The sequence below is a fragment of the Corapipo altera genome, unplaced genomic scaffold (genome assembly GCF_003945725.1).
Source record: "Corapipo altera isolate COAL_440 unplaced genomic scaffold, ASM394572v1 73, whole genome shotgun sequence".
Taxonomy (NCBI): Eukaryota; Metazoa; Chordata; class Aves; order Passeriformes; family Pipridae; genus Corapipo; species Corapipo altera.
The window spans coordinates 1,064,228-1,079,234 of NW_020884957.1; the positions used below are offsets into that span (position 1 = coordinate 1,064,228).

Consider the following 15,007-nt stretch of genomic DNA (forward strand, 5'->3'; position numbering starts at 1 on the left):
CATTTTGGGGAACAAACACACGATAAGATGATGAAAGATAAAAACTAACACATATTTATTAAATGCTTTTACAAACGATCAATATAACAGTTCCATGTTTACAAAACAGTGATTGGGCAGGTAAAGTGCTGCAGAATACTTAAATAAAGACATTTTGTAATTCTCCAGTTTCTGGTTGCCCGGGTGGGGGTTACTCACAGACTGTGACGCTGCTTGTGTGCTGAGAATGCATGTGAAGACCACAGGGACTTTGTTCAGAAGGCTGGGACAGCCTGGAAAAAGCCCAGAACGAACACAGAACAAGTAGAACGAGTATCTCTTCAGATCCTATTACTTTGGGTTGCAATAATTTACTCTCCTTTGCATAGAATAGTATTTTTTTTCCTGAACAAATGGAAGAATGGTGAGTAGGTGTGTGGTGCCTACACATGGAAACCCCATGTGCTGAAAACAGGTGCTTTTGCACTGGATTTGACACACCCATGGCCATCGATCGGATGGTGATCCCTCTCCCTGTCTCTTGCATGTACTGACACAAGGGGAAATTTTCTGAGTATGAAGGACTGCACCACATCCCAGAGATGCTGCCCTGACACACGTCATTTTCTCCCAGTCAGGATGCATGAAGAAGCCACTACAAGGCAAGGGAGTGTGAGCACTTCACTGCCAGGTAAGAGAAGTCCACATAACAAGCAGTACCGATCCCATGGCAAAATCACATGCTGTGTTACCGCACGGCACTTGCTCACACTATGCCCTCCACGCTGCCTGTAGGCCTTTTGACTGGAAATCGCATGCAAGCAGGCTTTCCCTGGAAAAATTGAGTATTTCAAAATTATTTACTACCTCATACTCACTTGCCTGTCTTTTTGCCCATGTATTCAGTTTGGAAGATGAGAAGGTGATGACAGTGCTAGGTAGGAAAGATGCTGTGGACCATTGTGAGAGGAATTTTTTAAGGAACTGCTATTTTGTGGTTGCTGCTAGAATACAGCAAAATGAAGGTTTCTCAAGGGATTTCCAACTGAAGGCAGTGTAGAAGGTATCCACAAAGGAGAGAAACATTTTCTTCGTGTTTTGCTGTCAAACTGCTGGCAGTGGAATGTATCGTATCCGAGCAAAGTGTTTCTTACATGCATTTTTTTGGGAGGGAAGAGATCATTTCCTGCAGAAAATGAGGCATCTTTTCACTACCTGAGGAAGAATATTAGATGTTACAGAATTACCTCCTTCCCATTACACAAAGTTTAGGGGCTTGAATGTAATCAACTACCATGAGAGTAGAAAAATACAATTCTAAAGACACTCAAATAAGCAACTATGTCCCTAAATTGAATGATTTTCTTTTCAAGTTCTGCTTTCTTTTTTCTTTCTGGGAAAAAGTGAGACTTGTATCAGAGAAAAATCAATCTATTTACCTGTCTTGAAACCAGAAAATGGGTAATTTACAAAAAGTCCAGGAATATCCTCCAACTGCTTTTCCTCCTGATCTAATCTATTATTCTAGAAGAGTGCCCCTGTTTTATGTACTTTTATAACCACAAGTATTCTTCATAAAACAACAATAAAGTGCACACTGTTATAAAGCCACCATTGACAGCCAGTTAGTCTGTCCCATCAATCCGCTCCAGAAAAGCCCGTGAAAGACTGCTCCTTCCCTCATACCCCTCTGTCCTGCAGCCTGTTTCCCCTCCTGGCACCAGAACTCCTGGATAAAGAAGCACACAGTTGTTCAGGTGTCCTACAAAGTTCCATCAGCAACTTGGATTTGTACTCCTCTAACTATACAGATTATCCTAAACATGCAGCAACGAAATGACGCTTTTGAGTCATCCAAGAAATTTAAATGGTCTTTAAACTCACTAAATTTTCCAGCAAAACTTCTTTTAATTTTGCCTGGGGTTTTTTGGGGGTTTTTTTTGTTTGTTTTGTTTTTTTTTCAAATGAGAAGGACAGGCTGGGGAAAGCTAAAAAGGAAACTTAGCAACCAATGCTGTGGAACTGATGTGGGCCATGGCTGTTAATGATTTCCATAAACTCAGAATTTAAGATAATGCAATGTTAACCCAGATGTTAAGATACTGTAGTTTTGAAAGCTGCATCTTGTAGGATCTATATCCAGCATCCACTTATTTCATAATGTATTTGTTAATGAAGGCACAGGCTTACCTTTTTACTGGTAAAGGACAGCAGACACAGTCAATATGCATTACTGACAGAAAAGCACAAGCAACGATAAAGCTAGTGTCAAAAATTCTCAGCATCTTTCTTTTCATTATACTCTTTTTGGCCTTCTGCCTATTTTTTCATCTCAAAAGGAAAAAAAAATACAAAACGAAGTTAACTTTAACCACAGGTTTACCTACACACATATGTTAGTGGAAGATTTTTTATCATCTGTTGCTGTACTTTTTGAGGGTCCTAGATGACAGTATTCACCTCTTCAAATGCCAGCAAATGGAAATTTACTTAAGTAGTAGTAGCAGCTGACATGGTCCCTCAACATCACTAATGGTTTACATCACATTAAAAAAACTAGCTTTACTTCTTCCTATTTCTTGGATTACTATTGCTTGGTATTGCAACTCAGTTTTGTTACAAGTGAACAAAAAAGCCCTAAAAAAATAAGTTATCTGCTTAAGATCCCATGCCACTTACTCAGCATGGGTGGACTTTAAACCAGCAAATGATTTAAACAAATTCTTTTTTGTTTTAAATTACATGCCAAGAAGAAGATTCTGAGTGTCTTCTCTAGGAAATGACCTTACCAAATACTTTTAAGTACCTTAAAATATTCAGCTTGCAACACAACTTTTGTTGCAAGTGGCAGCAGCTATCCTGTGAAAAAAAAACCAAATCAAAACCTACAGAATCTTGAATTAAGGAAGTGGCACCTAAAAAAGCCTTTATGCTTTTTTTAACCTTTAACCTTTACTCCGAACAATAACTACCTTCACCTGCTCCCATAAAGGTTGTTCAGTTTACACAATATTAACTTTTAAATATAAAAATTCATTGGCTGACTTCACATGGGCAATACTGCCATGGACCAGACTCCATCACAGAACACAGCAGGTGGTCAGTCAAATAACATGCCACTTTACAACTCTACAAGCCTATAACAGCAAAAAACTTGGAAATGCATCACCACATCCAAAATAATTCAAAGGTTTTAAGTATGAAATCAAGTTTTCTTTTATAGTGTTGCATACATATTTAAACTAGAGTTGTGCTGGTTAATGTGTTTCATATACAGTAGATGCACTACACATAATCCTAACTGCAGGGATCCATACTTTTTGGTATGATTGAAGGAGGTGAGATGTACTTAATCTCATTGCAGTCCTCTGATAACTTGCCCTTGCTATGTGAGTCATTAGTTGTATTACAGGATTGGCAAACAAGTAAATAAATTGCTGATGTTGAAAATTTGGCTCAGGACCCCAAAATAAATGGTTGTCAGAAAGACAGAAGAAATCTCTCCCCAACTCGTTTGAGCAACTGACCTCCAACACTCATCTGTAACCAAACAGTGGACAGATAATTCATTTCCATGCTATTACATTGAGGTATAACTACCAGAAACATTAAACTATCAGTATCATCTGATATTTATCCAATTAATTCACTCTGCATAAGGGAAATTATAACAACACATCTAAAGGGATAGTTAAAGCTTACAGCTCAGAATTTTCCTCCTTTTTTTTTTTTTTTTTTTTTTTGCATTTGATGATTTTTTTGTGTTTTACTTTTAATTTCTTCTATGTTACCAGGTTAATGACTTCCAAGCAGATTTGAAAGAAAGCCTGAAGACTTTTTCTTTTCCTGGGATTCAGCTTCTTGGCCTTGTGAAAGTCCCAATTCTTTCTCAATCTGCTCTAGCTCAGACTGGTCAAGCAGTTCAAAATCATCAGCTTCCTCTGTGTCTGTCTCCTCGCTCAAACTGGGTGCTGCATGTGAGGGAGCTTGCAGTGTGGACTGCAACTGCTCTTTGATGGCAGCAGACACCGCGGCTGTGATGACATCACCAGCAATTCCACTCATTAAATTAAAGGTTTGGTCACTGGTCAAAGGCAAGGACAACCCTGCAGTGGGTGGTCTCTCTTTACTCTGTCTGGAAGCGTGATCCACCTTGAAATCTGTTTGCTCTTTTCTTCGTTTTTGATGGATGGGCATTCCGATGCTTGAGTCATCATCATCATTTGTTCCGGCACCATTTTCTAAAGAAGGGAATTCTAAAAGATCTCTAGCGAAAGCTTCTTCATGATCACTAGGTCGGTCAAAATCTATTACAGGGTTAACAGAAGGAAATACAGTGTTAGCACTCACAAAAGGTTTCCCAAAAAACCAGCCACATGTAAAAATGCAGTTAGTAAGTTTTCCTTTGAATACATTTACTAATCTATACTTAGTAGTTTTCACAAGCAAAGGAGCTTTGTGTGACATCTACAATAAAATGGTTTTGAGGTCGAAAAAACAGTACCACAAATCACCTGATATCGACCTAACTCTTTGAACAAAATACCTTTTTAAAGTGGTATCTAGCTGTGAAAAAAACCATGGAAATCTTTAGCATAGCTATTTCTAAATATACCAACCACATCAAGTCCTAAAATTTATGATGTGACAACAGATCCCTAACTATTTTTCTTCATAATAAATTACAAATATGTAATTTATGTATGGATGTGTCACAAGCTTTTAATATTCACTAGAATAATAAAACCCAATGTTTCTGTGTTTAAATGAAGATATAAAACCAATGTAAAGACAATTTCTAACTTTTTCCTTTCTTGGTCAATACTTGTATTAAATAGGAAACAGAAAATGGAAACTCTATAGATGATCAGGATTGTTTCAGGTTTTCAAGAGAATAAAAAGCAGAATGTAAACAAATAAAACATTAAATTTTAATGACTGCATTAATGACAAATATTTATCATTAGAAATGTGTAAAACATACTGTGGAGTACATGGCCTGTGGAAGAGGCCTAAATGAGTACAAGGGAATACTTTGATCTAGTATTTGTATAGGAAGGTAAAAAATAATCAATTAGAACTTACTTTCTATGAAAACAAGCAATAGGAAGTTGTTGTAGGACCATTTACAAGGGCTAAGGAAATAAATCCTAAAAGTGTCTCATATGTTATTTTCTCCATTTTCTTTGGAAAAGACAGGTTGGGAGGGTGAGGAGGAAGGGCTGTGCTGTAGGCGGAGTGGTGGCTCAAATGCACAGAGCTTTGGAAGGAGATGAGCCAGTCCTTAGGTGCAACCCATTTGGTCTTGTACTTTTGTGTATGTCCCATTTGCTGAAATATTCCATACAGGAGAAGAGTGGATGCTGTTTATTTTTCACTTAGCAAGGCCTTGAACACAGTTTCCCACATGATCCTTAAAGCCAAACTGGTGAGCGAATGGGGTAAGGGAACTGTAAGGCGGGTGGAAAACTGTCCAGACTGACAAGGTTAAAGGCTGTGATCAACACTGTAAGGTGCAACTGGAGGCTGGTTATCAGTGTATGTCAAAGGTCCTGAAACAAAACACTGTTCAATGTTTTTATTAATGACTTGGATGACAGGACGGAGCGTACTCTCCGCAAGTTCACAGCCAGAAAGCAACTGCTGTGGAGCAGGTGTATTGATATTCTGGAGGTCAGGGTGCCTTCAGAGGGACCTCAACAGGAGGAACAGGCTGAAAAGGAAGATCATGACATTCAGCAAAAGCAAATGTGAAGTCCTGCATCTGGGATGGAATAACCTGTGCAGCAGTACAGGCTGGGGGCAATGAGACAGAAAGCAGCTTTCTAGAAAAAGACCTGTGGACAGCAAGTATGTCCTTCCAGCAAGGAAGGCCAACTACTGAGCTATAGTAGCAAAAATGAAGGCAGAAAGTCAATGGAAGGGATTTTCCCCCTCTATTCAGCAACTGAGAGTACACATTGATGTACTTTGTCCAGTTTTGACCTCTCCTGTCCAAGATAGACAGTGATAGACAGGACTGAGTCCCCTGAAGGGCCATCATGATTATTTAGGGGGTTGGAGAACAGGATGTATGAGTAGATGGTGAAAGAATGGGCTTTGTTTGGCCCTAAGAGTAGGTGGTAGAGGAGAAATCAGATAGTTTAACTACCGAATGGGAAGGTATAGAGAAGATGGGCTTGAATCTCCTAGAAAGTGCACAGTAAAAGGACAAGAGTAAATTGATACGATCTGGAACATGGGAAATTTTGACTCACTATAAAAAATTTTTCATTGTGAGGGTGAGCAAATATTGAAAAAGGCAGTCCAGGGAGGTGCTGAATCTCTGCCACTGAAGATGCTCAGATTTCAAATGGTCACAGCCCTGAGAAACTTCATAACGCTCTGAATAGAAGCTTTGAACCTGCTTTGAATAGGAGTTTAGGTAAGATGAACAACAATTGCTCTTTACAACTTATGATTCTGTGATCGTACAATGCTGTCTTATTTACAACTTGAAAGATTAAGAAAATAATTTAAATTACTAATTTGGCATGTATAATGCCACTAAGTAGTATCACCCTTCTTGTCATTTACAGTGACATTTTTCTAGGAGAAATGCAAGGTAGGCAGAGGACCAGATCCACAGATAAGAGTGGTATTAAGATAATTAAGATAATAAGAGATGTGTATGTAACAACCAAACTACTGTCGTCTGTAATCTTTATTCAGGCAAAGTGCTAACTGACAGCTTGGACTGTAAAAAGTAAAAACTTTGATCTGGTCAAGATCAAGACAAGTGCTTGAGAATCTTTTCCTAGTCTTAGTCTTCACATCTAATTGAGGCTCATTGCTGGCTCTCTTCATTTGCATTCTAGTAGTAAGATCTAATCATACTTTCCTTAATTGGCTGTTTAACAAGTCAAAGTATTCATTTTTTCTTCCTTAGCTTTTATTTGTTTAGCTTAGCCACAAAAGCATTGGCACTAACTTAAAAGGTTTACTTGCTTAAAAGGTTTGGTGGAAGAGAGTGGTAAATCTGGCAGCTATTGAGTGTGTTGGTCTTACCCAGCACTACTGGTTTATTTAGACACTTGCTGATGTACATTATTATTTTTAAGATGAGGACAGTTCTTAAAAAAAATGTATCCAAAACTATACAAAACACTAACATTAATCTTAAATTCATTTCAGGGTGGAAAGTAACAACTCAAAAAACCTCTGTCCTCAAATTCTCTAATAATTTTCAGGCAACTTGCATGACTGAAATTCATTGATAAGACAGATGAAGCTATTACATACCATCAGATGTGTCTGTCTGTGGAGAATACCCCTCAGATAAGTTAAAGGTCCCATTATCGGTCCAAGATACTTCCGATACATCTGTGTCAGACACTGACAGCTCTTTGGCAATGACTGCAGGACTGACCTACATGGAAAAAAGTTCCATACATGGTATTCTTACGTGCAAAAAGGTCACACTATAGGAAGCCAACGCTTAAGATACTGAAAAAAATCCCTCTTGTATGCCACAGCAATATGAATCGCCTCCTATTTAAGCTTTATTTGTAGAAACATGAAAATAATAGTATACAATGCCTAGAAGTAAAGCATCCCTCTTTGTAATCACTGAAAGCTGTATTATACTAAAGAAGCATAAAAAATTCCAGTTATTCATTCTGACAGTAATATCCTACTGTAAGAAAAGCAGAATGAGCCTGCAAGTACAAAATATGCATAAATGTAAAGAAACAAGTAAACTTGGATCAAAAAAACCAGCCTGTAAGACCATAAAAAATTAGTTAAATAGAAAAATATTATCCTTTCCTAATTTATCCAACAATATTCAATTATGTCAGCTACAAACATATCCCATGGGATTTTTTGTTTCCAGAATACAAAGTCACCTTCAGAGTGATCACTGTCAAAGTCAAGCTTTATACACTACTCATCAAATACTGCATAATAATTTCCATTAAGATGAATTTTTTTATATGAATCAGTGTTCTGATTATAATAGAAAAACCTTTGCCATACAGTTATTTGGAGTACTAAGAGAAAAATGAGATATTTGAGTGTTCCAATACATATCTAGAATGATATTTATAGATAATATATGTATTTACACTAGCATTGAAAATTAACAAACAAGTGATTACAAAAGTATCTGACAAATTATGTAGGGTTTCTATGAATGTTTCCCTTTTACATTTTAATTTGATAAACATTAACTGCAATTTCACTGTTTCAAATAAAAATAACCACCTTTGCTATTAAATATTAAAATATTTTAATCATTCTACAGCCAATACAAAATAAACACATTCTTAGCTCAGTAGGCCATATTAAACCATTACCTTGAAGGCCAGAAGTCATAAATGCAGTAAGTCAGTTAGCATAAGCCTAAAGATGGAGACTATGAATCACTTCTAAAACATACTGCTTAGTTCAGGAACACAGCCTTCTGGACAGGTTAAAGTCTTCCACAGAAGAACAGAGACAGTAATCTAGATAGTCTCCCATTATCTATATTGATCTTAAAAGCAAGACAGGGATGACTGAAAAAAAGTCACCTTAGGACACAGAGCTGATATGTCTAATTCACTGTCATCTTCTGTGGGTTTTGTTTTTGCTGTTTCTGAAAGAAAAAAAATATATTTTTTATCCTACTCATGACAATGGATTTCCAGGTTCAGTGTGTGTTCTCTGTCACACAGCTTGTGTAGCACAATAACCTTCCACCTGCTGATGCAGTGCCTCCTTAACGTAATATGCTACTCAGGTGAGGGAAACAAGGCTGACTGAGAGACTGGATACTTATCAAAAGACGTTGTGCAGCAGCCAAAGCAGGAGAGATAACGTTGCTCTGAAACGCATTCCAACAAATTTCTTTACCTGCATTGTACTTCCTTCAGGAGTTGCTCACCATGTTACCTGTCCTGGCAATAAATGTCTATCTTTTAAACTCCACTGCTGGTACAATGGACAGGTTAACATATTGCTAGAACAGGCTGTGTAGTTATCCCACCACATTACTTCTACATTAGAACATGCAATTTTCTGGATAATAGCATGTAATCTTCATCCACTACTAAACCCTTCTTCTTTGTGCCCAGCTACCCTGCATTCACAGTCATATGCAAAGAACCCTCTGAAATCTGGGAGAATGTTGGTCTTCGCAGATGAGCAGAGACACAAATCTCACCTCCTCTGTCTGGGAATCTTTTAAACCGATATGAAACGAAACACAGAGTCAGAGTATTCTTGGTTGCTTCTTTTTGCAACTTGCTCTTTCCTCTCTTGTGCCAGCACAAGGGCTTGTGAACATATGGGGTGAACCCAAGTGCCAAAGCAAGGTAGGGGACCCTGACTGGATTAGATTAAACTGCAGGGCAAGATGCAGGAAAGAACGCATCTAACCTCAATCATTTTCCCAGTGCTGGCTTATGGAATTCATGAAACAAGTCTAAACTCTTCCTCTGCCAGTTTCACTTAAAAAACCTGAGCAATGTAAAATAACACATGAAGGAAAATTTTCAATGCATTATTCCTTATTTCTGGCAACTACCACATTACACATAAGAGAAGGGGAAAAGACAGACGGTGGTTCTCATTGGGTCTAGGAACAGCACATTGCATGGTTAATGGTTACAAGAAATGCATGTTTTAGAAGCAGATGTAAACTAACTAAAAAGGGTAGGCTACCTGCAAGTAATGGACTACATTACAAAGGTTTAATTATCAAACGTGCACAAAAAAACAAACTAAACATAATATTGTTCAGATACCTATTTTTCTTGAAATAGCTTTATTGCTTAAAATCTCAAAGTTTCCAATGTTAGGAAAATTTCAGGTGAGATAGTTGAAATTTTGTTTTAAATTGATTTCTCCCCTTTCCACCTAAATATTTTTATTAACTTGTAGCTACTATCCTATGGCAGTTCTTAATGCTTTTTGAGTATTTGAGGAAGAAAACAAATTTTTTCTGCTGTGGGGAGAGAAACCAAGGAGGATTAAGATACCAGAAGAGAGTTTTGTCTCTTATTGAAAATTCTGTTATGCACTTATTTTGAGACCCTTAAGTGAGTCTCTGTCCTGGGTAAGTTTGCCTTGTCTAAACAGTTACAAGCATTGCATGCTTACAGCAAGAAGTTTTTTCAGAAAATTACAAGCAGTACATCTAATAAAGTATGAAGAGCTTGCCTTGCTTCTCTCCATAGTAATTTTTGTTATACCCAGACGTCTGACATACACTGTCACCCCTTATAAAGCTAATAACAGTACCAAGGTCAAAAGCAAGAAATATTTTTACAACTGGCTTCTTAGGACAAACCAAACTGTCTGCAAAGTGAACAAAATTTTCTCTGCATACAGAAATACAATATTTGGGACTATAATTAATTACTCACCAAATCTCTCTTTTTTCTTCTGGTTGATATATTCCACTATTCCAAAATCTAGTTTCATCAGAACAGCCTTAATTTTGCTGTACACTTTCTGTCCAAATTCATTGCACTTAAGGAAGGGACACAAAAAGGCACACAATACTGTGACAAAAATGAAGACAGAGAAAAATTGCATTGAAATATCGCTGTATAAGAAATTAATAAAGCTTAAACAATGCCTCTGCATATGATAACTACTAATTTTACATAATACAATTAGTTTACATAAAAATGCACTGTGAAATGACCATATCAGACAAACTGTTAATGTCCAATTCAGTTTTCAACAGCCATTCTTACTCATCACAGAAAATACCATTGCATTCCTATCAATTGACAATTTTTTTTTTTTCAGTAAGGTACAATTTATGATCTTTATATCATTTATCATCATCTTGACTTAGCCTGATTTTGTTATCTCGACCTGAGAAAACATAATTATGCAACATTGTGCCGGAATCAACATGCCGAAAAAATAGTAAGCTGACTTCCTTGTGACAAAATATTGTTAAAAGTTTCTTACTTATATCTAATCTAAATTGACCGTCTTTCAGTTTAAACCCATTACCTCTTGTCCTAATGCAACAGGCCATGCTAAAATGTTTGTCCCCATCTTTCTTATATGCCCCCTATAAGAACTGAAAGGCCACAAAAAGGTCTCCCTGGAGCCTTCTCTTCTCCAGGCTGAAAAACCCCAACTCTCTCAGCCTGTCTTCACAGGAGAGTGCTCTAGCCCTCTGATTATCTTGGTGGCCTCCTTGGACTTGATCCAACATGTTCATGTCTTTTTTTTCCTGGGGAATCCAGAACTGGATGCAGTACTCCAGGCAGGGCCTCATCAGAGCCCAGTAGAGTAGAGTGGAGTATATCTCCTCCCTTGACCTGCTGGCCACGCGGCTTTTGATGCAGTCCAGGATACAATTTTGGCTTTCTGGGCTGTAAGTGCACATTGCTGGGTCATGTCCAGCCTCTCAGCCACCAGCACCCCCAAGTCCTTCTCAGCAGGGCTGCTCTCAATCCCTTAATCCCTCAGCCTGCATTGATACTGGAGGCTGCCCTGGACCCAAGTGCAGCACCTCGCACTTGGTCTTGTTGAACCTCCTAAGGCTCCCAGGGGCCCACTTCTCAAGCCTGCCCAGGTCCCTCTGGACAGCATCCTGTCCCACAGAGATTGGAGTTTTCTGGAAACTTGTATGTGTGTGAAAATAGATATAAATAAATAAATACTTCCTATATAGAGATCAAATAATGAAGAAACCACACACACAAATCATGACTGAAAAAGAGACTATACTTACACAAGACATAGGAGAGGACAACTCCAGGAATGTAACTTCCCAAGACAGTGAAAAATGTACATATGCTGCAGACTAGTAGGCAAAACTGGTAAAAACATTAAAATTAACCATTAACACTTTCACTATTTAACTGTTTAGATAATTTTGTTAAAAAGAAAAATGTTTCATGCTAAATCATAACTAGAATTCGAAGATTTTCATTTTAACTGGGAAATACTTTTAAAGCTTCTGGTAAAAATAAGCATCAAACATTCCATTTTGACTAATTAGGATGCATCCCCTCTTCTATTATAAAAACATGCTATTTTTATTCATTTACTGTGAAGGTTTAACAAGCTCACGGCTATTGCTAAAATTACCAGAAACTTCACCCTCATTAGAAAAAGAAAGACTGAACAGTTTATATGTAGGAAAAACAACTCACTAATTGCAATATTACAATACATACTTACTGCATGCTTACAAAATCAAAACATCCTTCCTATAGCTACAGTTCTCTCCCCTGTTGTGTTACTTCGTGAAACTGTTTTCTCTCATATGCTGGCAAGCATTCTCTTGATGCCTGTTGGCTACTCTAGCATCCCTGTCAATGACAAGACTGAGCTGAATTTTCAATATAAAATTCAAGATTTGGTCTTTGTGGTGACTGAGACATACAGTGCATCTTTCACAACAGCACAATGCTGAGTACAGAATTAATCTGTTGGAAGTTTACAGATAGAATCTATTTGCTTTTGGAGCTAAACAGCAATAAAATGGCTATTTCAGAAAAATTCTGTACACAGCATCACTGCCTAATTTGCTTCTAATTATAGCAGTAAAATAATGACATGACTTAGAGAATGAGGTCAGGAAAAAGAAGGGAAAACATGCTGTCAAAATTAGCTTTTCTAAACCCTTATTAGATATACCTTAACATACAGTTACTGTGTCATGTTACCACATGACAGAATTATGGGATTGTGTATACTGATACTGCATTTCCTTACTTCATTATATACATAACTCTTTTAAGTACATTTATTCTCCAAAGTATATTTATTTCTATACTATTTATATACTTTTAAGTATATTTATTTATTTATTGTCCAAACATATAACTCCTCTTTGTATAATTTATTCATTGTTTAAAGATATTTCATCCTGTTGCTCATCTGTATTTTCAGTCTAAACTGCTAATATTTGAGTGTGGTACTACATACATTCTGTTTGCTAATTCTGAATGGCATATTTTCAGGGAAGATTTTGTGGTAAAATTAACCAAGATTAAAAGAGGAGAAAAAGCCTCCGAATCTCCTTTTAACTTGTATTTAGCAATACAAATATAAAAATGAAATCTACTATTGCCATAATATACTTCTACATTATTTATATTATTCTTTGGGGAAAAAAAACCTGCTTCACTTTTGACTAGAACCAAATAATGATATTCTTCCAAGCTGGAAGGAAAAAACCTTATTCTTGCTTGCCTCTTCATGAACTGGGTTCTCCAGCTCAGTCTTTCCAGTAAAAAAAAGGAAAACCACCAACTATAAGTGTATAGAAGAAAAGTTATCACAATAAAATATGAGGAACTCTCTTCTTACATTAAATACTTGTGCAGCTATTCCTGAAGACTACAGTTATTTGAGGGGGAAAAAAATGTTTATGTTCAAGTACGTGCCTATATGACTTTTTTTTCTTTTTAAAGTTTTTATTAAATTGTTATGTTTTAAATTTCCTTTAAAAAGTCCATGGAATAACTGGTGAAGTTCCAACAGCTGCACAGGAAAGGACTGTATTGCTATAAACTTTACTGTGAACAGCTTTTCTCACTGACTCCCTACCCATGTTCTCCACAGCACAAAAAAGTTAGCAGAAACTCATGACTTAATGTATCAGAATGTGCATTTTATTTTTCAATTTTTCTGCTTGCAGGCTTCTTTGTTTTTTTAAAATTTATTTCACCTTTTTATTAAACCATATAGAACTGTTAATCTCACTTGGGAGTGCTTACCTTGCCAGGGTTTTGTTCCTTAAAGTGGGACATTTCTTGAAGAAATACAAATAAATTCATCAGTGTTTCTGAAATGCACTGATTTATTCTGGGTCTGTAGTCTTGCCTGGAATCGATGACTTTCCAGCTGAGTAAAACAAACAAAAATACCCAACTTTGTTTACAGCTCATATGAAAGTTGAAACTGGTTGAAAATACCATGTTGTAAAGCCATAGCCTCTGGGAATCCAACGGTTGCTGCTATGCTAGAGACACCTGTGTTTGTTTAAATATATTTTATATAAGGCTAATTTGACCTTTTCAAGCTAAAAAAATATAATCTGTTCAATAGTAGCAATTCTGAGTCTCCATACAAGCAATTACCAAAGAAATGACTGCTTATTCATCATGGCCATACAAAGACACCGAGTTCAAGGGTTTGTCATCTAAATTAAGCAAATGAACCCCAAACTTGTTTTTTAATATTATTTTTTCTTTAAAAAATATACCACAGTATTTTCATTGCCAAAGGATGGCCATACATATTAACACATTTAATTTCATGCATATAATCCTTCTGCTTTTTCTTTTCTATTTTTTGTCTTGCTCTGCAAACTATCATGATGAAATTGTTATCCAACCTAGAAAAAAAATTGCTCTTGATTCAGTCTTGATTCAGTTCCTTACTGAATTTTAATTTTTCTATTTTATTGAAAGGACTGTTTCTAAAGCTTATCTTATGACTGTTCAGTACTTTCAATAAAATAACACTCCCCCCTCCCCAAAAACTGTACTGAAGAATTTGCTGAAACCCATTTGAAAGTATATGTATCTATCATATTTGGGGCTGATAAGTTTAGACAATACCCAGTTTAAATGGTCACATTGTATACCTTTGTGGAGTAGACAAAACAACTACAACGAAGATGTTTATGAAACAACAAATGAAAAGAATAACACAGACGGTCCAGTCAGTGTCAAATCAAACTGGTACAAAGTACGGATGAACCACTGTGCAAACACTGAGAATCTGAAGTAAATTCTACACCAGCTGTCTTTTGCATAATGTACTGCTGAGTACACACAGCTTCAATTCCAGTGAATGCAAGTCAGCCATGAACTACCCCAGCTATTTTATGGGATACATAACCCATTACATGTCCTGTGCATCACTGCCTTAAAAGTAAACATTCTGTCATGGGTGGATTGAATTACAACATAAATCAAAATCTAAATTATGGAAAAAACAGCTATACAATTGTTGGTGCAGCAATAACACCACACTCACAGACTGTCAGATCAAACTTCCAACTCCTATCAGATGCACAATC

At 36.8% G+C, this 15,007-nt stretch overlaps 1 protein-coding gene across 3 annotated transcripts in view; it reads right to left on the reverse strand.

Annotated features, from left to right (window-relative positions):
* Positions 1 to 3,701: 3,701 nt before the first annotated feature.
* Positions 3,702 to 15,007, reverse strand: part of RETREG1 (reticulophagy regulator 1) — a 60,936-nt gene continuing 49,630 nt past the window's right edge. For all 3 annotated transcript variants that reach the window (XM_027663779.1, XM_027663780.1, XM_027663782.1), the window contains 6 exons: positions 13,698 to 13,824; positions 11,702 to 11,786; positions 10,368 to 10,505; positions 8,532 to 8,596; positions 7,261 to 7,387; positions 3,702 to 4,286 (listed from right to left, as the gene is read on the reverse strand). In XM_027663779.1, coding sequence (XP_027519580.1) covers positions 3,775 to 4,286; positions 7,261 to 7,387; positions 8,532 to 8,596; positions 10,368 to 10,505; positions 11,702 to 11,786; positions 13,698 to 13,824 — 1,054 coding nt within the window. In that variant the 3' untranslated portion in view covers positions 3,702 to 3,774. The remainder of the gene's footprint in view (positions 4,287 to 7,260; positions 7,388 to 8,531; positions 8,597 to 10,367; positions 10,506 to 11,701; positions 11,787 to 13,697; positions 13,825 to 15,007) is intronic.